Source organism: Amblyraja radiata, chromosome 35 (assembly GCF_010909765.2).
Source record: "Amblyraja radiata isolate CabotCenter1 chromosome 35, sAmbRad1.1.pri, whole genome shotgun sequence".
NCBI lineage: Eukaryota > Metazoa > Chordata > Chondrichthyes > Rajiformes > Rajidae > Amblyraja > Amblyraja radiata.
Genome location: NC_045990.1, coordinates 3,694,429 through 3,719,305, shown reverse-complemented (window position 1 = coordinate 3,719,305; position 24,877 = coordinate 3,694,429). Strand labels below are relative to the sequence as shown.

Genomic DNA, 24,877 nt, shown 5'->3' with positions numbered 1-24,877 from the left:
TTATGAAAAGCTGTGATGATTAACACAACATTGTGCTGGTTGCCAGCAATTTGGAAAAAAACCCTATTTGAACATCGGTAGTCAAAAGCATTCAGGAGTAGCCAAATTTGGGCTCTATGTAAGATAGTGCCTAAGGAAAGAAATGCAGAAAAAGAAAACAGACCTCCAGCTTATACCTGCAAAAGATTCTATTGATTAACTAGTGAAATTAATTTATCAGAAAGTGTTATAGAATAAATATTTATTAAACAAAAGGAAAGATTTCCCTCTTTTCTGCTCCCTCTGCCTGCAAAATATCTAATTCTAAACATTTTACAGATTAGGTTAAATACAGTCCTGTAAAAGTAATTGATTTAGAAATGAATATGCAGTTAAATCAGAAAATGCTGCAGACACTCAGCTGATCAGGCAGCATCTGTGGAAAGAGAATCCGTAACAGATCAGGGTAAAGACCCTTTGTCTGAATTGAGAAAGAGAGAAAACAAGTTAGTTTTCAGCAATAGCATGCAATACGGTATCATATTCAGAAATCAGGCCATCAGCAATGACTAATAACCTGTTCGCTGAAGGTTGTTTCACATCCGTCCTCTGTGGTGTTTTAAAGGTTTCATTTGTGCAGATCAAGCTGCTGTCAATTTATTCAGAGACTCGCATCATTTGAACTTTGTATAAACACTTTGGGTGAAACAAAATGCATACAACAGAACAAACTTGAAAATCATCGGAATCTATCAGGTGACAAATCTTCAGGGAAGGTAGAAATCTTACATCAACTTCCGTTCTTTAGCAACCATTTTGTCATCACACGGTACCCTGCACTGGCTTGAAGTCAGTCCTTGCTCACCCACCACAATAGTTGGCAAAGATTGAGCAACGGCAGAGAAAATAAGTTTAAAACTACCCAAAGGAAATCATTGTTCAAATTTGCTTGTTTAATACCAAGGTGGCAGTTGTTTCAAACATCGGCAAGGCTACGGTCTCAGCTCCTTCCCCTCAGACCCAGAGCATTCTTCAAACAACTCTCTGTCACCGAGCAACAGCTGAGCGCGGCAATCACAGAGAAGGGAAGAAATCGGACAAAAATATAAATGTGTCGCAACTTAGTCTTGAAAGCGTTTTGAGTTTCTTACTTGATCCTGGATCCCATGGTTGTCTACATGGCCGGTGATCACAGCTGCAAAGAATCCTGGTCTGGATTTGGATGGATCATGGATTTTGGGAAGGGGGCAGGGATGGTGCTGGTGCTGCAAGTTGTTAGATGAGATAAGTTTTTCTGTCAGTACCTTCCACCGTGATCCTTCCGTTAGACTGTATAGGAAGTATGATGTATGACGTGCTACTCTGAGAGGAGTGACTCTATATATAGTGACACCACAGACGTCTGAGGCCAGAAATTCATCCGTGTGGTGCTGTGTTTATGAGTGCAAACTTAACATCAATCTTTGGAATGCATTAATTGCAGAATCAATCACTTGGCTTGATTCTGCCATTCATTTAGTTTGCCCTGGCACTTCCATGTATGGCATCTATGAGCTCCCATTATTGGGCTCACAGACCAACAGTGCCCCCTCCTTGACTCTCAGTCTGATGAAGGCTCGACCTGAAACGTCACCCATTCCTTCTGTCCAGAGATGCTGGCTGACCCACTGAGTTACTCCAGCATTTTGTGTCTATCTTCGGTGAAAACTAGCATCTTACATGGCCCACATTATATCTTAAGACACCTAGGATGCAGAGGATTCCATTTGCCATACAGTCTGGGGGTATGAAGCAATTTCCTTCATCAATTGCTCATTGACCTAAATGTCCCTATTTAGAATAATTTGTTTGTAGTTTTAAAGGGCCAGGCCAACTTGTACCCACTGCTGCCCAAAGATCTTTGATGCTGCCTTAGCAGCAAAGCAATCATTTACTTTTTGAGAATGGTGCATTATCCAAATTGCAAGGAGCATTTCCATGTGATTGATTAGTAAGATGATGTAAAACAATCAAACAAAGAAAAATGGTACTTTAATGTTGTATGTACTGTGGTACAGTGAAATTCAAAAGGTAAACACAAAATGTTGGAGTAACTCAGCGGGGCAGGCAGCATCTCTGGAGAGAAGGAATGGTTGACGTTTCGGGTCAAGACAGGGTCTGAAGAAGGGTCTCGACTCGAATCGTCACCGAATCGTATGGAGTTTGTATGTTTTTTCTGTGACCTGCATGGGTTTTCTCCAGGATCTTCGGTTTCCTCCCACGCATTACGTAGGTTAATTGGCTTAGTATAAATGCAAATTGTCCATAGTGTGTGTAGGATCGTGTTAGTTTGCAGGGGGGGGGGCGCAGACTCAGTTGGCCGAAGGGCCTGTTTCCGTGCTGTATCTCTAAAACTAAAAAAATGAAACTAAAGAACAGCGCGGGGCAGAGGATCACAGAAATAGCTGTGATGGAGGATCGTGTGGCAGCAAGCTAGCTCAGTAATTCAGTGAGTGAGTGAGTTTGCTCGGTGCTCCCAGCTCTGCCTGGCTCAACTTATCCCCCAGTTATTGTGGCTCAGTAGTGGTGTGGGGAGCAAAATCACATGGAAACGCACCATCCCCACTTGGAAAAGATGCCTGCAGCAACACAGCGACCGGCAAATCCATCTGGCCAGTCTGCCAAATGCTTGTTTGTATGTGTATGGTGTCCATAAGTCAGGCATTTGTAACCCAGGGAGGGTCTGTAAGTGCGTGGTTAAATTTGGGGTAGCTGATGGGAATGTGGAGAGAATAGAATCAATGTAGGATTAGTGTAAATGGGTGGGCCAAATGTTCCTGATTCTGTGCTGCATCTTTCTATGATGAATACACCCTGCAAACTACAACACCCTGGCTACATTGCTACTGCCATTGGGGAAAAAGGTACAGGAGCCTGAGAACCATAACGTCCAGGTTCAAGACAGCTTATTCTTAAGTGGTTAGGGTTGACCATCCTGCACAAACCCTAACAACACTCTACCTCAGCACCAAACTTTTATGGACAATGCATACAAGATGCCCTCTATACTTTGGCATGCACTATCATGGTCTGGTTTACCGAGTATAACTGATAATTTATTGTATACTTATTTGTTGTGTAACTTTACATGAACTTAACATTCATGTAAAGTTGCAATATGAAAGAATTTCATGTGCATTGATAATTAAACATTCTTGTCTCCATTTTTTGCAAAGCTATAAACTTGCGATTACATGTTATTTAGCTCACAGTGCCACACTGCCACCTGGTGCCCAACTCTCTAAGTTACAAAATAAATTTGCATTCATATCATTGAATTAATGTTTCTTTTTCCACTCATGCTGCCTGAGTGATCCCAACATTTTCAATTTTTCTTTCAGATTTCCTGCATTTGCTGTGTTTTAATTTTATTTCACAATTCTATAATACGCTTTATGACCATTGGTCACCCTGAAATACATTATAAACATTGAACAACATTGGAAATTATACATCTCTTAACTACGGGACTATTATAGCAACTGTTACTGTTGCTTACTGTGTTCCTTGATCATAGTTGTTTTTTTGCATATTTCATTCATTTGTTCTATATCTATATCACCATCTAGTTTCATTGTCAATCTGTTGAAATTCACTGTCTGTATCCACATGTTATCACCTACCACACAACCAACAATGGACCATTGTGGGCTCCACCTGTCCTTGACCATCGTAGCTTTTGCATATCTTTCGTTCATTTGTTCTATTTACCGTCCATATCTGAAGAGTCTGGACCAGAAACGTGACCCACTCCTTCTCTCCAGAGATGCTGCCTGCCCCACTGAGTAACTCCAGCATTTTGTGTCTACCTTTGATTTAAACCAGCATCTGCGGTTCTTTCCTACACATCTCTCGTTTCCCTCTCCCAGTCTGAAGAAGGATCTCGACCCGGATTTAAATTTTTTTTAAAGAGTTTGCTTGTGATGCGGCAGCTTACTGGGCAGGCCGGTGGGGTCTTTGGGTGACCGTTGGCGGCGGCGGTTGTGGCCAAAGATCTTAGAGCAGAGCAAGATGGGCTACTCCTGCGAAATACAATGGGCTGACGTGTAGTACGCTACGGAGGGGATCCTGGGCATTTTTCCCCACCCATTTTAGTAACCGGAGCCTACCTGACCCGACCCGACCCGCGTAATCAATGTTGCGGGGCAACAGTTTGTGTGTGTGATAGAGGGTTAGATTCATAATTCTGTCAGTTCATACTTCTTGTCAAGGATAAAATTTGACTCTGGTAATTGTCTTTTTTAATGTTTTTTAAATAACTTCTTTTTAAATGGCTCACAAGCAGTGTTTGAGTTGATTTTGTAGTAACCGGAACCGAGCCGACTCGCAGGGTACACAAAAATGCTGGAGAAACTCAACGGGTGCAGCAGCATCTATGGAGCGAAGGAAATAGGCGACGTTTCGGCCCGAAACATCGCCTATTTCCTTCGCTCCATAGATGCTGCTGCACCCGCTGAGTTTCTCCAGCATTTTTGTGTACCTTCGATCTTCCAGCATCTGCAGTTCCTTCTTGAACACGACTCGCAAGGTAATTGACATTGCGGGGGAAGTTTTTGTGTGTGATGTAGGGTTAGATTCATAATTCTGTTAGTTCATAATTCTGTTAATTCTTATTAAAGAATAAAATGTTTATAAACACACATACATGAATGTGATATAAATGTATATAATCATATAACACACACAATTCGGTGGGCGGCGCGACTTTCGTCAGCAGCGGCCTCTGCAGTCCGTCTGCGTTTTTATTATTTTATGTCTATGTTTTTATGTAGTTTTTGTTATTTTTTGTTGGGGTATGTGTGTGGGGGGGTGGGGGTGGTGTGGGGGGGAGGGGGTAACTTTTAAATCTCTCCCTGCACGGGAGACCCGACCTTTTCTTTGTCGGGTCTCCGTTGTCGTTGGGGCTGCAACGAGGAGCGGCCTCCAACAGGAAGACCGGGGGCTGTGGTGCCGACTACTCACCTCACCGTCGCGGAGCTGGCCGAGTCCAGAGCGGGTGGAGCTGTGGTGGACGCTGCTGCGGCCCGACCTCCGGAGATTCGGAGGCTGCAACTGCGGGTTTGGCGGACAGTGACACCGGGAGCCCGCGGGTCCCTGGAGGGAGACCGCTTTTCGGGGCTTCCGCAACGGCGACTTCTCCCGCCCGAGTTGCGGGGTTGAAGAGCTCCTGGAGCGGGGCCTTACACCATTGCCCCGCGCGGCTTGGAATGGCCGCGGGACTGCGAGCGCACGCCGGGGGCTCTAACACCAAGAACCCGGTGTGCGACCTTGCATCACCCGGCGTGGCTTTAATGGCCGCGGGACAATTCGCCATCGCCCGCCGGGGGCTTTGACTTTGACTCTGACATCGGGGGGGGGGAGTGCAGTGGAGAGATAAGTTTTTTTGGCCTTCCATCACAGCAATGTGATGGATGTTTATGTAAATTATGTTGTGTCTTGGGTCTATTTGTTTGTAATGTATGGCTGCAGAAACGGCATTTCGTTTGGACCTCAAGGGGTCCAAATGACAATAAATTGAATTGTATTGTATAACACACACAATTATATTTCTTCTGATCCAATGAACTTTATTTCAGACTAGACCAGGGACATTAAATAAGAAACCTTGTAAACCTCCCCGCAACTTCACACACACTAGGCCCTATCCCCCCCCCCCCGGCACTCCCTCGCCTGCCCCCACACTACAATGTCTCCCCCTCACCTATGCCCCTCTCCCCGCTGCCCCACACTCCCTCTCCCCGCTGCCCCACACTCCCTCTCCCCGGGCCCCACACTCCCTCTCCCCGCTGCCCCGGGCCCCACACTCCCTCTCCCCGCTGCCCTGCCCCGGGCCCCACATTCCCTCTCCCCCGGGCCCCACACTCCCTCTCCCCGCTGCCCCGGGCCCCACATTCCCTCTCCCCGGGCCCCACATTCCCTCTCCCCCGGGCCCCACACTCCCTCTCCCCGCTGCCCCGGGCCCCACACTCCCTCTCCCCGCTGCCCCGGGCCCCACACTCCGATCTGAGCTTTGGCCGGAAGCAAGATGGCGGAACAAGATGGCGGGGACTGGTTGCTAAAATGGATCCTATAATCACCCATGAACCCGCCCATGCGCGGACTACACGTTTGCGTGAGAGTAGCCCATCTTGCTCTGCTCTAAGATCTTTGGTTGTGGCCGTTGGGCGCGCGCTGTTTGAATGGTTTGCGCGAGAGGCGCGCGGGAGCTGGAGGCGGGAAACCCGGTGGAGAGAAGCCGCGCTGGGAGAGGGGTAGGGAGAGACGGTAGAGAGTAGGGAGAGGGGGTAGAGAGGGACAGAGGAGAGGAGTCGCAGCGGCAAGTGAAGGGACGGGGGGGACAACGCAGAGAGAAAGGGAGAGAGACATTGTAGAGGAGGAACGGCGGTCGGACAGGGACAGGGACAGCGAAGAGAGGAACTTGGAGCAGGAGTTGGGCCAAAGGGCAGCGGAGAGGAGCCGCCTCTCTGGGACGGGACGGGAGGGGGGCAGACTCAAGGACAGCGGGGAGAGGGGGCACTAACTCGCCAGCTAGCTGCTGCTGCTGCTGCTCGGTGGCAGGTCAGTGCAACGCCAACCTCGGCCATCTTACCCCGTCTCCCAACGATACCCTCATCCCAGCCGTCCGGGTGGAGAGGGTTTGCAGCCCAATGTGAATGTTCTCAGTGTGGGGCGGGGGGGGAGACGTCCGTCCCTTCCCCATCATCCCTGGGGGAGAGTGGGGACATTTCTGTCCCTCCCATTGCAGCTCCTGGGTGTTGGGTATGAGGAGGGGGAGATGTCAGTCCCTCCCCATGCGTCCCCGAGGAAGGGGGGGGGGGGGGGATTTTGTGCCCCCTCACCCCAAAGAGTGGGAGAGATGTCTGTTCATCCCCGGGAGTGAGGGAGAAATGTCAGTTCCAACCCTGGGGGTGGGGGAAGATGTAGTTCCCCATTCCGAATGGTGGGGAAGATGTCTGTACCTCCCTTTCATCCCTTGGAGTGAGGGGGGGGGGGGTGTTAGTCTTTCCTCTTGCACCCACTGGATGTTGGGTGGGGGTTGCCTCCCCTTGTAACCCTGCGAATGGTTGCTGTCAGTACCCTCCCTTCACAATCTTGGGAAAGGCATCAGCCCCTTCCCCCATGCTTGACACCCTCCTCCCATTTAAAAGTTAATTGAATGGAAATGTGGTCACCGTGGTATTTCACAGAAGGTCAAGTTGGGTTTATTATTATATGTTCTAGAAACTGATAGTTGTAGCAACCTTCTGATGTGGGACTTCAGGATTATGCATATCCTGCCCAATGGTGGTATTGTGAAGGGGCATGGCCTGGATGGTTGGGTTCTTAATGACACACACTACCTTCTGGAGGCAGCGCCTCATATAAATAGTTTTGGTGAAGAGGAGGGCTGTGCCTGTGACGGACTGGGCTGGGTAAACCACTCTGCAGCCTCTTGCGTTCCTGTAGCATTGGAAATGCCATGACACAACCTGTCGAGCGCATCTGCAGAAGTTTGTTTGGTGACATGCGGAATGTCTTTAAACTGTTAAGAAAGTAGAGGTGCTGGCGTACCTTCTTTCGTGATCCTAGGCCAAGGACAGGCTTTCTGAGGTGTAACTTCCAGGAATTTGAAACTGCTAACTCTCCACCAATGACCCACTAATAAGAATGGGAGCAATGGACTATTGAGGTGCCAATGCTCTCAATTTGTCAATGAATGTCAACAAATTAAACTGTCTTCTGTCTTCAGGTTGTGTACTGCAAAGATGGAGGCACAAATGCAAGAGATTAAGGCATTAGCAGATGAGATGATGATTATCCTCTCTGGTTGTCAAGGGGAAGTACTTCTGCAGAATGCCATGAATTATAAGGCAAAAATGGTGAATGTCTATATGGAAGTAGAACAATGTGTGAAGCAGCAGTTAAGAGGTAAGCCAAGCAAATTTGGAATTTTAAATGAATTATCTAAAATCGCCCATTAATAAGCTTAATCGTAAAATTTTGATAATAATTGTAATCTGAAACTAGACTTTTGAAGGTTTGATTTTGCAGCAGACTTGCTGACTTTGAAGTCATCGTTACTTAATTACGTTATTGTTTGGAAGGGCAAATTGAGTGCGTTGTTTAAAACTGTTGTGAGAAATTAGATTTGTGTATGTATGTGAATTGCTCATTTTTTATTTGCAATCTTACTCTTTCATCAATTTTTATAATGACTATAGAATTCAAATTCCAAGCACTTCACTGTTTTTGGAATGGAAGGGACATTTTTCATGCTTACAAAACAATGTACAGTTTCTGAAATATATGTGGTTTGTCCAAGGAGTTTAATATTATAATAATATTTTGGTATTTTCAGAGATTCAGCAATCACAGGAGCACGTGGCACAGGAAGTTATAGATGTGGGAGAAGAAAGAGAGATAAGTTTTCTGGAATTACAGAAGATTAAAGAAAAGTGGAAAGAGACTCAACAACAGAATTCTAAGAATGAAATGGAACTTGAATATCCTTTATTACTATGTTGTGCTTAAGATAGAAAGACTTCAGTCATTTCCTTAGCTGAAACAGTAATGCTCTGGCATGCAAATTCCTGTGTTTTTCCAGCTCTTAATTGCAGATTGACTTCCGGTCCAGTTTCAATCGTAAAACAACAAATCTGAAACATTCAGTAAATTGAACACCATTTTTGGAGAGGGAAATTATTATTTCTAGTTTTGGTTCAAAACGAATGTATCACGGTAGATAATGGCTGGTTGGCTGTGCATTGGCCCCATCTTCTGCTTTTGGTTTGCATTTCCTGCATTTAGTGGAATTTGCTTTGTTTACAGTTTCTTGGTGTGACCTTTGAAGAATAGCCAAGTTATCCTGCTGAATGAGGGTGCTAGATGTGGATGCATTCAGATGCATTAACAAGGATAACAATAATAATGGAGAACTTTAATCCACCCCAACTTTAAACCAAATGAGCAATAACTGTGTGGAGGATGAATTCATGAAGCATAACATAGACATTTTGTAGTTGAGTATGTTGAACCAACTCAAGAATTTTGGATCAAAAAATGTGACAAAGGGTTGATTGAAGTGGTGGATAAGATTCTTGTGGTTTGTGTTTATATTCATTATTGGAATTTGGGCATCAGTGGCAAGGCCTGTATTTATTGCCACCCATAATGTGAAGATTTATACAAAAATTGATAGTGATTTAGTCCAATCTGATACTCGAGCCTCAAATCCGAATAAAACTAAATTACAAAAGCATGGTGTGATTTGGCTATAATAGATGGGGAAGCCACATTAAAATGAAAACAAACAATGGCTAACAATTTAGAATTAATACATAATTTTTTATTAACACATTTTTAAGCAAAGAATACCAACATTATTAGTGGATCAAAGGAAAAGGTTTATAATGTTGCAAAATGAGCCATTTTACAATAACCAACAAATCAATTAATTTCCTTAATATATAAAGATCACATTGTTACAGAAAGAACTGGAGGAGCTTGAGAAGTCTGAAAAAGAAATGTCTAAATTGGAAGAAGAGGTAGATGAAGATACTACAGTCGTTATTCCATCAACTAAGTAAGTTAAAATACTTTAAATTACGTTAAAGCCACTTCTACCTTCACTGTCTTTAGTATTATATTCGGATATGGATTGACTAATGGATTAAGTGATGTGTGGAGGGAGATCAACCAGCTTCTTTGCACAGCGAGGATAAATTATTCAGTCTTCATGACAGCCTGAGTGCAGTTTGAAGGATTGGGAACTGTCATAATGGTAAGTTGTGGTTATAGATTGCAGTAGAATTGTGCAATACTTAAAATGAGCACCTGACCTCCAGATGCACTAGCAACCTGCTTACAAAGCATTGAGCATTCTGAAATAATCAAGCAAGATAGTTAAGATTACTTTAAAAATTCCAAACAAATAAGAAATTTCAAAGTAAACTTGTTTCTCTGACCAGCACACTGATGAAATGCCTTGCCAGATTTTTGACTAAGATATGGTATAGCACACAGTATGTAAGATATATGTTGCTGTCTCAACTTGAAGTCTTGCTGCTGTTGGCAACATGTGTTTTTTTTGTGTGGAGTACTTATATTTAAATATGGTTTGCATAGGTACTTGGCCCACATCTTCCACAAGGTTACTAAGATCATTTGGGACTATGACTGCGACCCATCACTTGTAAGAGGCGGTATCCTTTCATATGCGACTACAAAGATGAATTCTGCTGATGAATTGAAGGTTATGTTTGGGGCCGTAATCTTCAAAATAAAATTGAGCAGAGATGGCACAGATTTTCAAAAATTTCCAGAGAAAAGGGTTTATGTTTCAAGGGGAACAAATGAATTGGAGTACAAGATGGTATTATGGTTCTTGGTATCAAACAATTCAATTAATCCTTCCACCTGCTTTGTCTTTTTTAATCCCATTAGAACACGTCCATTAATTGCGGATTTAACATGTTTAACGCAATAGACGGGAGATTGGTTCATCCTTAATTATGCTTAATTTCCAGTATTTCTTTAAGTTATAAGGTGATAAGTAGTAGGAGTAGAATCAGGCTATACAGCCCATCAAGTCTATTCCGCCATTCAATCATGGCTGGTCTATTTTTCACTCTTAACCCCATTCTCCTGCCTTCTCCCAATAACTGCTGATACCCGTATATCCATTTGTCCCACACACCACCTCACCCCATCTGTCCTATTCATTATATTTGAAATCCTAAAAATGCCTTTCATGTACCACTCAAAATGCGATCCCAAAGATTTATTTATGATCAGCCACTCAATTTTTAATTATAGTTTCTAATAACTTGCCTGCCATAAAATAGATCAGTAGGTTTACATTTTTTCCTTCACTTCCATAGATATGGGTATTTAATTTGAATTAATTATAAAAGGCAGTGTGAAAAAATAAATGGTGGAGACCTGGACAGATTGGGCAGACTGGCTACTTTCCAAGCTGCAAACTATTTTGGTTCTAATTGGGTTGATCAGTTGAAATACAATTGGATCATTTTGAAAGACCACATGCTCTATTGACCTGGATGAACATGTTGAAATTCATGAACTACCCTGTCAGAGAACGGAAACATCTTTGCAATAATGGTTGTAATCTAAGGTAAATTGATGGAAAATTAACATATCATAAAGGTTGGAAGAGATGAGAAGAAATAAATTTCAGGCAAGCCAGAATTATCAAAGAAACAGTTTATGACAATTAATAACAGCTAATATTTAAAGTAATTTTATTAATGCATAGCACAGAAAACTGATTAACGATTATTTTTTTTTAATTGCTTAAAAGTTGTGTTTTAATAAGGTCTGTTTTGGGCCTTTAAGTTTCATTTCTCTTCTGACATTCTGTTTAAATTTGAGAATATTATTAAGTATTATGTTTCATACTGCCATTTTCTTACGTTGCGTGCACAAGTATAACAACTGATCAATGCGCCTTTTATAAAAAAATATTTTATTTTTGGTCAATTATTCAAGTGTTAGAAAGTAGGGTGTCTTTTCGAATTGATGAGCATGCAGTGATTTCCTTAACTATACTTTCCAGTTCACTTTGGAGTGGGTTTGGCACAACCCATTAACATTGATTCTACTAAGCACTCTGACAGTTTCATCTGCGATTACCTGTGGAGTCTGGTGAGCACGGATTGGTAAATTATTTTCTGGGCCTGGAACTATAAGTAAATTACATATTTTGGGTATCCACGTTTTGAATGAAATCTTTCCAGTCACATGGCTTCGATCTTGGAAAATATAGCTTTCATGAGTGAAAAGTTAACTCAACAGATTCTTTGGATGTGGTATTTTTGTAAGGCCATATTTAAAAGATGACTTTTGTACAACAAAGTAAGTTGGACAATGTGTTTTTCCTAATGGAGTGGAGGTGATTGGAAAATCTTCTCAACTACAACCATGAAGGAATAAATCTGTTTACTACCACTCTGTGTCAAAATACTAGAATGTTGTAAAATGCTATTAATCACTGTGTGTGTGTGTGTATATATATATATACATATATATTTAATGTAAACTTTTACAGAAATGATTGATCTATTTGCTTTGGCATATGTAAATTAAAAAAAAAAATTGCTGCCATGGGCATGAGAACCGTAGTTGTTATTAGATGAAAATTGCCCATATTTGCTACGTAACTAGATCTGTATTGGAACACACAGTGCTGGAGTAACTCAGCAGGTCAGACAGCATCTCTGGAGGGCATGGATATGACATTTTCGGTCGAGTCCCTTCTTCAGACTGATTGAAATAGGGGGAAGAAAGCTGGAAAAGAGGTGGGGACAGGACAAAGCCTGGCAAGTGATGGCTGGACACAAAATGCTGGAGCAACTTAGTGGGTGAGGCAGCATCTCTGGAGAGAAGGAATGGACGACGTTTCAGGTCGTGTCCCTTCAGACTGATGTCGGGAGGGGGCGGGACAATGATAGAACAAGTGATGTGTGCATGCAGGTGTGGGGTTTTGATTGGCTGACGGGTAGTCAAAGGCGAGATATGAAAAGGAGACGAGGGTGAGGGTGTCAAATAAGGGGAGAAGAGGAGTAATATCCCCCCCCCCCCCACAGTTTTTTAAAAAACCTCCTCTCCTGTGTCGCCCACCCACTCAGTCTGAAAAAAGGTACCGACCCAAAACATTGATTATGCCTGCCCTCCAGAGTTGCTGACCCATTGAGTTACTCCAGCAGTTTGTGTTTTGCCCAAGATTCCTTGTGTCTCCATATTTCTGTAGTAAGGTCATAGAATAGACATGAATTGACAATACTGGTTCTGGCCCATTCTTCGTCATGTGTGTGACCAAAAGGATGAAAAATTGTGGAATACATCTCTTCTAATTCTGGAAGCTTTACAGGTATGTTGTTTTGTACTGTATATATGATTCGTATTTTTTTCGGTTTATCAGGTGAAATTTTTATGCTGACAATATTTAGGGTAAGAGGTCAAATGTGACGGGTCACGTGTGTGACATCACACGGAAGCATTTTACAAACTGAATTTTAAAAAGCTGGAATGTTCATATATTTAGCAGACATGCATTGTAGTTCTGTAGGTAGGAAAATAACAATGAATAAGATTAATCTCTTACAAGAACTTTTTAATGTATCACTTTATGATGACATCTGGTCACGTGTGTGAAATTTTGGTTCACTTTCAAAAGAATGGGCCTACAAGATTCCTCAGATTCTAATTACTGCGTTCCGGCTTGTCTTTCCAAGCTAGGCAAGGGTAGCATTGGTGGGAAATATGTGGCTATGGTAAATGAAAATATAACAATGAAAAAACAAGAAGCTTTGACATGAAAAATGTTGGGTTTTAGTAAGAGCCATGTGTATTGAAACCCGAGTTTATAATAAGGTTTTTGTGGGTTTTCATACAATGCTAAGTAACAATATTGTGAAATAAGCTGTATTTTGGGCTTGCACTGAAAATCTGTTCTAATAAAGTGTTTTTGCTTCTACTTCCATTGTGGGAATAATCTTTTGCTTTCTGGATTTCTACATTATGTACTTAAATTTGTTTTACAGAGGAGTTGTGATCATTTATTAAATAGTATCTGAAACTGGTGGTGTTATATGCAACTTATGCACCCATGATTTTTCTGTTCCTTACTCTTTTCACGTGCAGTTTGGACTCCATTTAGGCAACTGTAACTTCAGGAGGCTCTGGAAGAGCAAACATGGATTCTATAGTAAATAACTTTTAAAACTTCAGTTACATGAATAGCTGTGTATTATGACTTCCATGTGCAGATAATTGAATAAATTTTGACTCGTTTTCACAAACTGATGCTAGTTGGCAGCTACGTTGAGATGGAATCTTAGTTATCTCTCAGAAGAAGTTGGGCACGGAGAGAATCAAATTTGTTGTTGAGGATTTTAAGATGTGATTGCAGATTATTTTTTGGTGGTGTTTTGGTGAGAAACTCCTCAGGCTATTGTGATTAGCAGCAGGCCGGGATGCCCCGAACAAGCAGGCCCGGCTGGCCCGCTGCGCTCTCCGGACCTCGCCCTAAGTCTTGATCTGCGGGACCTTGCCAAAGACTTGTTGGTCAGCGGGATCAGGAACTCACCCGAAGGCTTGGCAGACAGCGTAACCAGGATGAGCTGGTGAAGTCGGACGAGAGGAGGATGCACTGGGGAAATGCCTCCAGCATCTTCAGGAGGTGCCCCGGGACATAAAGATGGAGAGGAGATGGACGACTTTTGACTTTGAATAATGGTGACACCCGCATGTGTAATATGAAAAAAAGGATTTCACTGTGCAGTTGCATATGTGACAACTAAACCGCTATTGACTATTCAACTAACCACATTAATAAAATTGAAGTACCAGTAATCTAATTCTGGCTTTGTAAGATGTGGGTGGCTGGTTTGCACTGCTCTGTTTAATTAGCATTTCAAAGACTTGTTATAATGTTAAACCATTTAAAATCACCTTTATAGGTGATTGGTTAGGTGTAGCTAACTACTCCAAGCAGAGTGCACCGTTTCCTTTTATCCCCAAGTTGCAATTGTTATAATTTTGCACAGGGTTGTGTAATTTGTTGCATATTTACCTCGAGGCACATCAACCCCACTGTCATCTGACCTCTGTATTGGTTAGAGATGGCATTCAACATCTTTGAGAAACTGGCTGCACTATTCTCTGGAATAACACTTATGATGCAAAGTCAATTTTGCCAGTTGCCACTGCAGCAATTAGCATCGGATCCTCAAGTAATTGTTCCAAGTATAAGCGAAGCCAAGTGAAAATGGCGCTACCCAACAGCGGAAGCCTTGGAAGCAACTGGCTCTGTTAAGTAGCAAGAACATACATTTACCTGCTTTGTTTTTTTAGTTTACTGATAGTGTAAGTTGGAGTATGTTGTTAAACCATTGTTAAGTTCAACAATTGAGCGAATGTATGGGATACACAAATTAATTGAAAGAAAATATCATTGGGTCAGTGATACATATACATCACCGAAGCTTGCATGTTTGATCCGCATCATATGACAGCTAAAGAAGGTAAGTAAAATAGTAAGTATATAAATTTATAATGCACATACTTTTTCTCCCAGATATGCGAGTCAAATTATAGTCAAATTCTCAATCATGGCAGTGTTGCATGTATTATAATAATTGCTACAGATACACATGAAATTCTGCAGCAAATGTGCTACATATAACAAAATCCTTTGTAGTTACAACAGTGCCAGCTCTTTAGAAATATGCCATTCAGCATTAAAGGATAAAAAGGAGCTGTATACATACAAAGCTTTCTTTAAAGTTCTTGCATTCAATCATTTTGGATATGTATTCCTTTCACCATTGGACTGCCCCTGCATCTGTAGCACCGCCATTAAGTGGGGAATCAAGTAGAGTGCTGGTATCTCCATAGCTTGAATTTACTAGTTTTACTGTACAGTTTTATCTAATTTATTGAAAAAGGGAAAGTCAACACATTTATTGTTTATAGTTTTATTTAATAATAGTCAATGGCCTAAAGCAAGCTGTACTTTAGCAGAATCCACAGTTCCTTAGTCCTACGGGTTCTGAACTAATTAATAAAAGGCATAGATAGAATGGATGTGGAAAGGATGTTTCCACTGGTGGGAGAGTCTAGGACCAGAGGTAATAGCCTTAAAATTCAAGGGCGCTCTTTTAGAAAGGAGGTGAGGAGGAACTTCTTTAGTCAGAGGGTTGTTAATCTGGAACTCATTGCCACAGAGGGCTGTGGAGGCCAAGTGGATATTTTTACGGTAGAGGTAGACAAATTCTTGATTAGAACGGGTGTCGAGGGTTATGGGGAGAAGGCAGGAAAATGCGATAAGGAGGCAGAGATCAGCCAAGATTGAATGGCGGAGTAGACCCGATGGAACGAATGGCCTAATTCTACTCCTATAACTTGTGAATTTAGTTACTAATTATCTACTTGTTCATCACTTTACATTATCAGTTCGTCAATGTGAATGAAAATAATAAGATTAAACAAATCTAATAGTTAAATTGCATTGGAGAAATGTATTCTAAACTTAGTTATCTCCATAGTATTTACTGTACTCACTGCATATCTTGTTAAAACAAAATACACTTAGGCAGAACCCACAAACTTGAACTCGACATAAACTAAAGTCCAGTTGGGAAACTACTGTTGCCTTGCCAGGAATTTTAGTTATTATTCCACTTACCATGTTAATTATTTGCTGAATTATACACTGAGTTTCAGTGCTTCATGTACAAGACACCCATTCTCTCCATTCAAACTACATCCTGCTTTTCTATTTCTCCAAACAAAGCTGCTACTAGCACATTTTACTCCAACCGTTGAACTTCCCTCACTTGTTCTAACCCAGCTACATTCTTTGTAACCAATTTGCCTTGATTTTTCAACGTTAGGGCTGAAACTATTACAATTAATATAACTGCATAATTGTTGACTATTTAATTTGCCTGCATTGAGCAATGCTCTGATTTGTAGTGGACATGAATGATAATAAGATACACACACTCCATGCAGTTAGCACCCATGGTCAGTATTGAACCCATATTTCTCAAAATTTGTGGCTGTCATAGTGACTGCTGTGCCACTCCTGCTGCACAATACTACAGTCCAATAACATCAAAACCAAGGAGAAAATGGCTGACTTCCCACAACTAGGGAGATATCTCTGTCAAGATAGTCATCGATGGTAAAGTCGGCACAAACGATGTCGGAAAGAAAGGGATGAATATTCTGCAGCGTGACTTTAGAGAGCTCGGAAAAATGCTGAAAAGCAGGACCTCCAGGGTTGTTATCTCCGGTTTGCTTCCAGTTCCTCGTGCTGGCGAGAGCAGGAACGAAGATACGGGACCTGAACGTGTGGCTGAGGAACTGGTGCACGGGGCAGGGATTTAGATTCTTAGATCACTGGGATCTGTTTTGGGGTAAGGGAACTGTACAAAAGGGACGGATTGCATCTTAACAGGTGTGGGACCAGCATTCTGGCAGGCAGGTTTGCCACTGCTACACGGGTGGTTTTAAACTGAATAAGGGGGGTGGGGTGTCGAATGGGATAGTTGAGGATGGAGTTAAAGGGAAAGGGTTTCTTAAATGTGTGAGTGTAGAGACAGAGGGGTGTAAAATGAGGGTAGAAGCAATAGGTAGCAAGGTGAAATGTGGCAGGCAGACAAATCCAGGGCAAAAATCAAAAAGGGCCACTTTTCAACATAATAGTATAAGGGGTAAGAGTGTTGTAAAAACAAGCCTGAAGGCTTTGTGTCAATGCAAGGAGCATTCGTAATAAGGTGGATGAGTTGAATGTGCAGATAGCTATTAATGACTATGATATAGTTGGGATCACGGAGACATGGCTCCAGGGTGACCAAGACTGGGAGCTGAACATCCAGGGATATTCAATATTCAGGAGGGATAGACAGAAAGGGAAAGGAGGTGGGGTAGCGTTGCTGGTTAGAGAGCAGATTAACGCAATAGAAAGGAAGGACAATAGCTTGGAGGGTGTGGAATCAATATGGGTAGAGCTGCGAAACACTAAGGGGCAGAAAACTAGTGGGAGTTGTGTACAGGCCACCTAACAGTAGTAGTGGAGTTGGGGATGGCATCAAGCAGGAAATTAGAAATGCGTGCAACAAAGGTAAAACAGTTATAATGGGTGACTTCAATCTACATATAGACTGGGTGAGTCAAATTGGCACGGGTGCTGAAGAAGTGGATTTCTTGGAATGTATGTGGGATAGGTTTCTAAACCAACATGTAGAGGAACCAACGAGAGAGCAGGCTATTCTAGATTGGGTATTGAGTAATGAGGAAGGGTTAGTTAGCAGTCTTGTTGTGCGTGGCCCCTTGGGCAAGAGTGACCATAATATGGTTGAGTTCTCCATTAGGATGGAGAGTGACATTCTTAAGTCAGAAACAAGGGTCCTGAACTTAAAGAAAGGTAACTTTGAGGGTATGAGATGTGAATTGGCCAAGATAGACTGGCAATTGATTCTTAATGGGTTGACAGTGGATGTGCAATGGAAGGCATTTAAAGACTGCATGGATGAACTACAACAATTGTTCATCCCAGTTTGGCAAAAAAATAAATCAGGGAATGTAGTGCATCCGTGGATAACAAGGGAAATCAGGGATAGTATCAAAACAAAAGATGAAGCGTACAAATTAGCCAGAAAAAGCAGCCTACCAGAGGACTGGGAGAAATTCAGAGTCCAGCAGAGGAGGACAAAGGACTTAATTAGGAAAGGGAAAATAGATTATGAAAGAAAACTGGCAGGGAACATAAAAACTGACTGCAAAAGCTTTTATAGATATGTGAAGAGAAAACGATTAGTTAAAACAAATGTACGTCCCTTGCAGTCAGAAACAGGTGAATTGATCATGGGGAACAAGGACATGGCAGACCAATTGAATAACTACTTTGGTTCTGTCTTCACTAAGGAAGACATAAACAATCTGCCGGAAATAGCAAGGGACCGGGGGTTAAATGAGATGTAGGAACTGAGTGAAATCCAGGTTAGCCGGGAAGTGGTGTTAGGTAAATTGAATGGATTAAAGGCCGATAAATCCCCAGTGCCAGATAGGCTGCATCCCAGAGTACTTAAGGAAGTAGCCCCAGAAATAGTGGATGCATTAGTGATAATTTTTCAAAACTCTTTAGATTCTGGAGTAGTTCCTGAAGATTGAAGGGTAGCTAATGTAACCCCACTTTTTAAAAATGGAGGGAGAGGGAAAACGGGGAATTACAGACCAGTTAGTCTAACGTCGGTAATGGGGAAACTGCTAGAATCAGTTATTAAAGATGGGATAGCAGCACATTTGGAAAGTGGTGAAATCATTGGACAAAGTCAGCATGGATTTATGAAAGGTAAATCATGTTTGACGAATCTTATAGAATTTTTCGAGGATGTAACTAGTAGAGTGGATAAGGCAGAACCAGTGGATGCGTTATATCTGGACTTTCAGAAGGCTTTCGACAAGGTCCCACATAAGAGATTAGTATACAAACTTAAAGCACACGGTATTGGGGGTTCAGTATTGATGTGGATAGAGAACTGGCTGGCAGACAGGAAGCAAAGAGTAGGAGTAAACGGGTCCTTTTCACAATGGCAGGCAGTGACTAGTGGGGTACCGCAAGGCTCAGTGCTGGGACCCCAGCTATTTACGATATATATTAATGATTTGGACGAGGGAATTGAATGCAACATCTCCAAGTTTGCGGATGACACGAAGCTGGGGGGCAGTGTTAGCTGTGAGGAGGATGCTAGGAGGCTGCAAAGTGACTTGGATAGGCTGGGTGAGTGGGCAAATGCATGGCAGATGCAGTATAATGTGGATAAATGTGAGGTTATCCACTTTGGTGGCAAAAACAGGAAAGTAGACTATTATCTGAATGGTGGCCGATTAGGAAAGGGGGATATGCAACGAGACCTGGGTGTCATGGTACACCAGACATTAAAAGTAGGCATGCAGGTGCAGCAGGCAGTGAAGAAGGCGAATGGTGTGTTAGCATTCATAGCAAAAGGATTTGAGTATAGGAGCAGGGAGGTTCTACTGCAGTTGTACAGGGTCTTGGTGAGACCACACCTGGAGTATTGCGTACAGTTTTGGTCTCCTAATCTGAGGAAAGACATTCTTGCCATAGAGAGAGTACAGAGAAGGTTCACCAGACTGATTGCTGGGATGTCAGGACTTTCATATGAAGAAAGACTGGATAGACTCGGTTTGTACTCGCTAGAATTTAGAAGATTTAGGGGGATCTTATAGAAACTTACAAAATTCTTAAGGGGTTGGACAGGCTCGATGCAGGAAGATTGTTTCCGATGTTGGGGAAGTCCAGAACAAGGGGTCACAGTTTAAGGATAAGGGGGAAATCTTTTAGGACCGAGATGAGTAAAACATTTTTCACACAGAGAGTGGTGAATCTCTGGAATTTTCTGCTACAGAAGGTAGTTGAGGCCAGTTCGTTCACTATATTTAAGTTAGATGTGGTCCTTGTGGCTAAAGGGATCAGGGGGTATGGAGAGAAGGCAGGTACAGGATACTGAGTTGGATGATCAGCCATGATCATATTGAATGGCGGTGCAGGCTCGAAGGGCCGAATGGCCTACTCCTGCACCTATTTTCTACGTTTCTATGTTTCACTACCACTTCAATAAGCTAACATACTCTTTGGTTGATTGAGGAAAAGTGTATTTGAAGATCAAGACCTCACAGAGCACAAATGCGTAGTCTACCAGACATTAGTGACCCTTGCCTTCCTAACTGCAACAACCTGGATTCTGCAGTGCAGATATCGCAAGCCATTGGAATACCACCGATATCGTGGAGGATGTGGTGTTACCTATTTCCACTAGTTATGTTCTGTGTCAAGAGATTGAGGATCCGGTTGCTGAGAAGTTCTGACCCTTGGACCAGGAGTTTAGAGATGTTTGGTAGTGATGATATTGAAGGCAGAGCTATAAATGATAAATAGGTGTCTGATGTAGTGTCCACATTCTCATATTGGCTTCATTTGCCACCTCAGAATCCACAAAACCTGAGAAAAAGCAACATCGTCAAACCTATAGGACTGGTAAATAAGAGAAAGTGACATAATGACTGGAATTAAAATATAATAAAATATACATATGTATGTATATATGAATATATATATATATATGGATGAGAATATTGGAGGATGATTGGTAAGTTTGAAGACATGAAAATGGGTGGAGTCGTACATAGCAAAGATAGTTTAAAGATACAGCAGGACATAGATTAACTGAAAATTCTAACTGAGTTGTGGCAGTTGGAATTTATACAGTGTGAGGTAATGTGTTTTGAGGGGTCAATTTCTCTTGGGACATATAGCAAATAGCAGGGATACACAGAATGACCTCGGGATGCAAGTCTATATAGCTCAGCTCCAGAAAACCATTTTGGTGCTTAGTTTAAATCAAAATTATATTTTTATATCTAAATGTTTTTGAGATGTGGTCAGTGGCCAGTATTTATTGCCCATCCCTAATTTTTCTTTGTGTAGGAAGGAACTGCAGATGCTGGTTTACACCAAAGATAAACAAAAAGTTGGAGTAACTCAGCGGTTTAAGCAGCATCTCTGAAGAAAAGGAATAGGTGAAGTTTCGGGTCGAGTTCAGTTACTCCAGCCTTTTGTGCCTGATTATTCTTTAACTGATTGTGGTGGGCTGCCTTTTTTAACATCTGTCCTGGTGGATTTATCTCCACAGGGTTGGCGGTTTGAGAATTTGAACAATACATTTCCAAATCATGTGATACGGAGAAGAACCTGTAGGCGGTGGTATTCTCATTAACCAGCTGCCATTATCCCTGGTGAGGAATTGGAGCTTCTGTCAGAGTAGCCTATATGAGTAGCTGCAGTAGATTTTGTAGATAGTCCACCAGCAGTCGAGACAATAAATATTAGTGTGGTTAAAGGATGTCCATTAGTCTGATGAAGGATCCCAGCCCAAATCCATGTCCTCCAGAGAGGCTGTCTGACCCGCCGAGTTACCCCAGCCCTTTGTGTCCTTTTCTGTCTACCAAGAATGCTGCTTTGCATGCCTCGGATGTTGTCGAGCTTCATGGGTGTTGCTGGATCTATGCTCATCTGGGTAAAGGAAGAGCACTCATTCATGCTCTTAATTTATGCTTTGTAGATAGTACAATAGCTTTAGACCTCCAATTTAGACATACTGTGGTTCATTGAAGTGCACCGTAGAATGATTGATGCAGATGAGTATGTAAGATGCCTCACAAAGCAAGAGAAGCATGGTACTTCTGTTTCAAATGGAGTTAAAATCAGAAGCGTTGACTTACAGTAACTGGTTGTAGAATAGTATAGATAGAGAACAAGGAGTGGGTTGCCCATGTTCCCTCCTGTTTCTACACTAACAATAGAGAAACAAAAGAATGCAGTAGGACTGGGCATCATTTTAATAATTTCCATGTGTACAGTCTGTATCAGCCATTTACTCATTCTTCGTGTTATGGGAAGTACTGCAATTATGGGTTGTGGATCATTTTTTTCCTTCCACCGGCCACACGTTCAGAGATCCAGAATTGCCATTGTATATGGCATTTGAGGTTACATTTTAAACACATTCTTTTGTTTCTCATTCTCAACTTACATGGTGTGGGTGAAGTCTGTCCGCTGTTGAAATGCATAGCTGCAGAAAACCTTTACTCTTGCAAGGTAATATCATGTACAAAATTCTCGGAATGTACATGTAGAACATGAACTGTATGTATTGCTGCAGTGTTTCCAACCACGCTGAAAGTGTTGCCCCACTGTGGTCACACCACCAAGTGCATTGCTGCATTACCCACCCCACCCATATAAGTGTTATTCCACTGTGCCATCCACAATATATAAACTGCTGCACCATGCTAAACCCACTTTATATATATTTCTCTGTGCCAGCCACATTGTGCAATGCCCACTCCACTGTGCATACATTGCTGCATAACAGCTGAACCACTGTAAGGGTCCTCACTAAGTGAAGTGCTCATCACCCAAACAGCTTGCAGGTCAGATTTGTAGCAGCTCAGCAATGTATTTACAGTGGCTTGCAAAAGTTTTCATACCCCTTGAACTTTTCCACATTTTGTCACGTTACAACCACAAACGTAAATGTATTTTATTGGGATTTTATGTGATAGACTAACACAAAGTGGTGCATAATTGCGAAGTGGAAGGAAAATGATACATGGTTTTCAATTTTTTTTTCAAATAAAAAAAGTGAAAAGTGTGGCGTGCAAAAGTATTCAGCCCCCCTAAGTCAATACTTTGTAGAACCACATTTCGCTGCAATTACAGCTGCAAGTCTTTTGGGGTATGTCTCTACCAGCTTTGCACATCTAGAGACTGAAATTTTTGCCCATTCTTCTTTGCAAAATAGCTCAAGCTCAGTCAGATTTGATGGAGAGCATCTGTGAACAGCAATTTTCAAATCTTGCCAGAGATTCTCAATTGGATTTAGGTCTGGACTTTGACTGGGCCATTCTAACACATGAATATGCTTTGATCTAAACCATTCCATTGTAGCTCTGGCTGTATGTTTAGGGTCGATGTCCTGCTCGAAGGTGAACCTCCGCCCCTGTCTCAAGTCTTTTGCAGACTCTAACAGGTTTTCTTCCAAGATTGCCCTGTATTTGTCTCCATCCACCTTCCCATCAACTCTGACCAGCTTCCCTGTCCCTGCTGAAGAAAAGCATCCCCACAGCATGATGCTGCCACCACCATGTTTCACAGTGGGGATGGTGTGTTCAGGGTGATGTGCAGTGTTAGTTTTCTGCCACACATAGCATTTTGCATTTAGGCCAAAAACTTCAATTTTGGTCTCATCTGACCAGAGCACCTTCCTCCACATGTTTGCTGTGTCCCCCACATGGCTTGTGGCAAACTGCAAACGGGACTTCTTATGGCTTCTTTTCAACAATGGCTTTCTTCTTGCCACTCTTCCATAAAGGCCCGATTTGTGGAGTGCACGACTAATAGTTGTCCAGTTGACAGATTCTCCTACCTGAGCTGTGGATCTCTGCAGCTCCTCCAGAGTTACCATGGGCCTCTTGGCTGCTTCTCTGATCAATGCTCTCCTTGCCCGGCCTGTCAGTTTAGGTGGACGGCCATGTCTTGGTAGGTTTGCAGTTGTGCCATACTCTTTCCATTTTCGGATGATGGATTGAACAGTGCTCCGTGAGATGTTCAAAGCTTGGGATATTTTTTTATAACCTAACCCTGCTTTAAACTTCTCCACAACTTTATCCCTGACCTGTCGGGTGTGTTCCTTGGGCTTCATGATGCTGTTTGTTCACTAATGTTCTCTAACAAACCTCTGAGGCCTTCACAGAACAGCTGTATTTATACTGAGATTAGATTACACACAAGTGGACTCTATTTACTAATTAGGTGACTTCTGAAGGCAATTGGTTGCACTGGATTTTATTTAGGGGTATCAGAGTAAAGCGGGCTGAATACTTTTGCACGCCACACTTTTCAGTTTTTTATTTGTAAAAAAATTTGAAAACCATGTATCATTTTCCTTCCACTTCACAATTATGCGCCACTTTGTGTTGGTCACATAAAATCCCAATAAAATACATTTATGTTTGTGGTTGTAACGTGACAAAATGTGGAAAAGTTCAAGGGGTATGAATACTTTTGCAAGCCACTGTAAATGAAAACATAGGCCATGTAAGGTTAAGCGTAGTTAAACCAGGCATTTAACTCAACCACTAAAGAACACAAAGTATTGGAGTAACTCGGTGGGTCAGGCAGCAACCCTGGAGAACATCGATAGGTGACGTTTCAGGTTGAGACCCTTCATTCAGATCATGCTGAGAACCGAGCATCCTAAGCTATAGAAGCAGAATTAGGCCATTTGGCTCATCAAGTCTACTCCACCATTCAATCATGGCTGATCTATCTTACCCTCTCAACCCCATTTTTCAGCCTTCTCCCCATAACGCCTGACACCCGTATTAATCAAGATCTTGATTTTGGTCTCTTGTCATTCACTATCTCAGCCTGTTGCATTCAATGGAAATTTGACTAATTTGGGGGGGAAATTAGTTATCCATCATTGGATCTGTCTGGGTTAGACTTCACTTAACTGCAAAATCCACTGGATATTAGGATCACCAAGAAGAAATCCTGGCTTGTTTCCTCTGCTACCAGTCACATATTTTGCCCCTCTAGTTTCAAGTGATGGGACATAGGGAATTACAGTATATGAGGGCAAAAAGGGACATGTAATGGGCAAGTTGGGCTGAAGGGACTGTTTCCACGCTGTATGACTCAAAATTGTCAATCAGCAGATTTAAAGAGAATTCCAAAAGCTTTTATAAATGTATTAGAAACAAGAAA

The 24,877-nt window shown here is 42.2% G+C and overlaps 2 protein-coding genes across 3 annotated transcripts in view; one reads left to right on the top strand and one right to left on the bottom strand.

Moving 5' to 3' along the window:
- The window catches only part of LOC116991941 (DENN domain-containing protein 1B-like), a 33,137-nt gene extending 31,824 nt beyond the window's left edge, over positions 1–1,313 (bottom strand). For both annotated transcript variants that reach the window (XM_033050943.1, XM_033050945.1), the window contains exon 1: positions 1,131–1,313. In XM_033050943.1, coding sequence (XP_032906834.1) covers positions 1,131–1,147 — 17 coding nt within the window. In that variant the 5' untranslated portion in view covers positions 1,148–1,313. The remainder of the gene's footprint in view (positions 1–1,130) is intronic.
- A 4,855-nt stretch (positions 1,314–6,168) lies between these two features.
- spc24 (SPC24 component of NDC80 kinetochore complex) lies at positions 6,169–12,292 on the top strand. Its single transcript, XM_033050799.1, has 6 exons — positions 6,169–6,200; positions 7,748–7,926; positions 8,357–8,501; positions 9,476–9,580; positions 10,123–10,199; positions 11,573–12,292. Exons 2-6 carry the CDS (start codon positions 7,764–7,766, stop codon positions 11,677–11,679), a joined length of 597 nt encoding a protein of 198 aa, XP_032906690.1. The 5' UTR covers positions 6,169–6,200; positions 7,748–7,763; the 3' UTR covers positions 11,680–12,292.
- The last annotated feature ends 12,585 nt before the right edge of the window (positions 12,293–24,877 follow it).

Coding starts and splice junctions, on each gene's coding strand:
- spc24 (XM_033050799.1), top strand. CDS start 7,764: ATGGAGGCACAAATGCAAGAGATTAAGGCATTAGCAGATGAGATGATG. Junction 8,502..9,475: donor AAGAATGAAATGGAACTTGA/ATATCCTTTATT, acceptor TATAAAGATCAC/ATTGTTACAGAAAGAACTGG. Junction 10,200..11,572: donor CCCATCACTTGTAAGAGGCG/GTATCCTTTCAT, acceptor TATACTTTCCAG/TTCACTTTGGAGTGGGTTTG.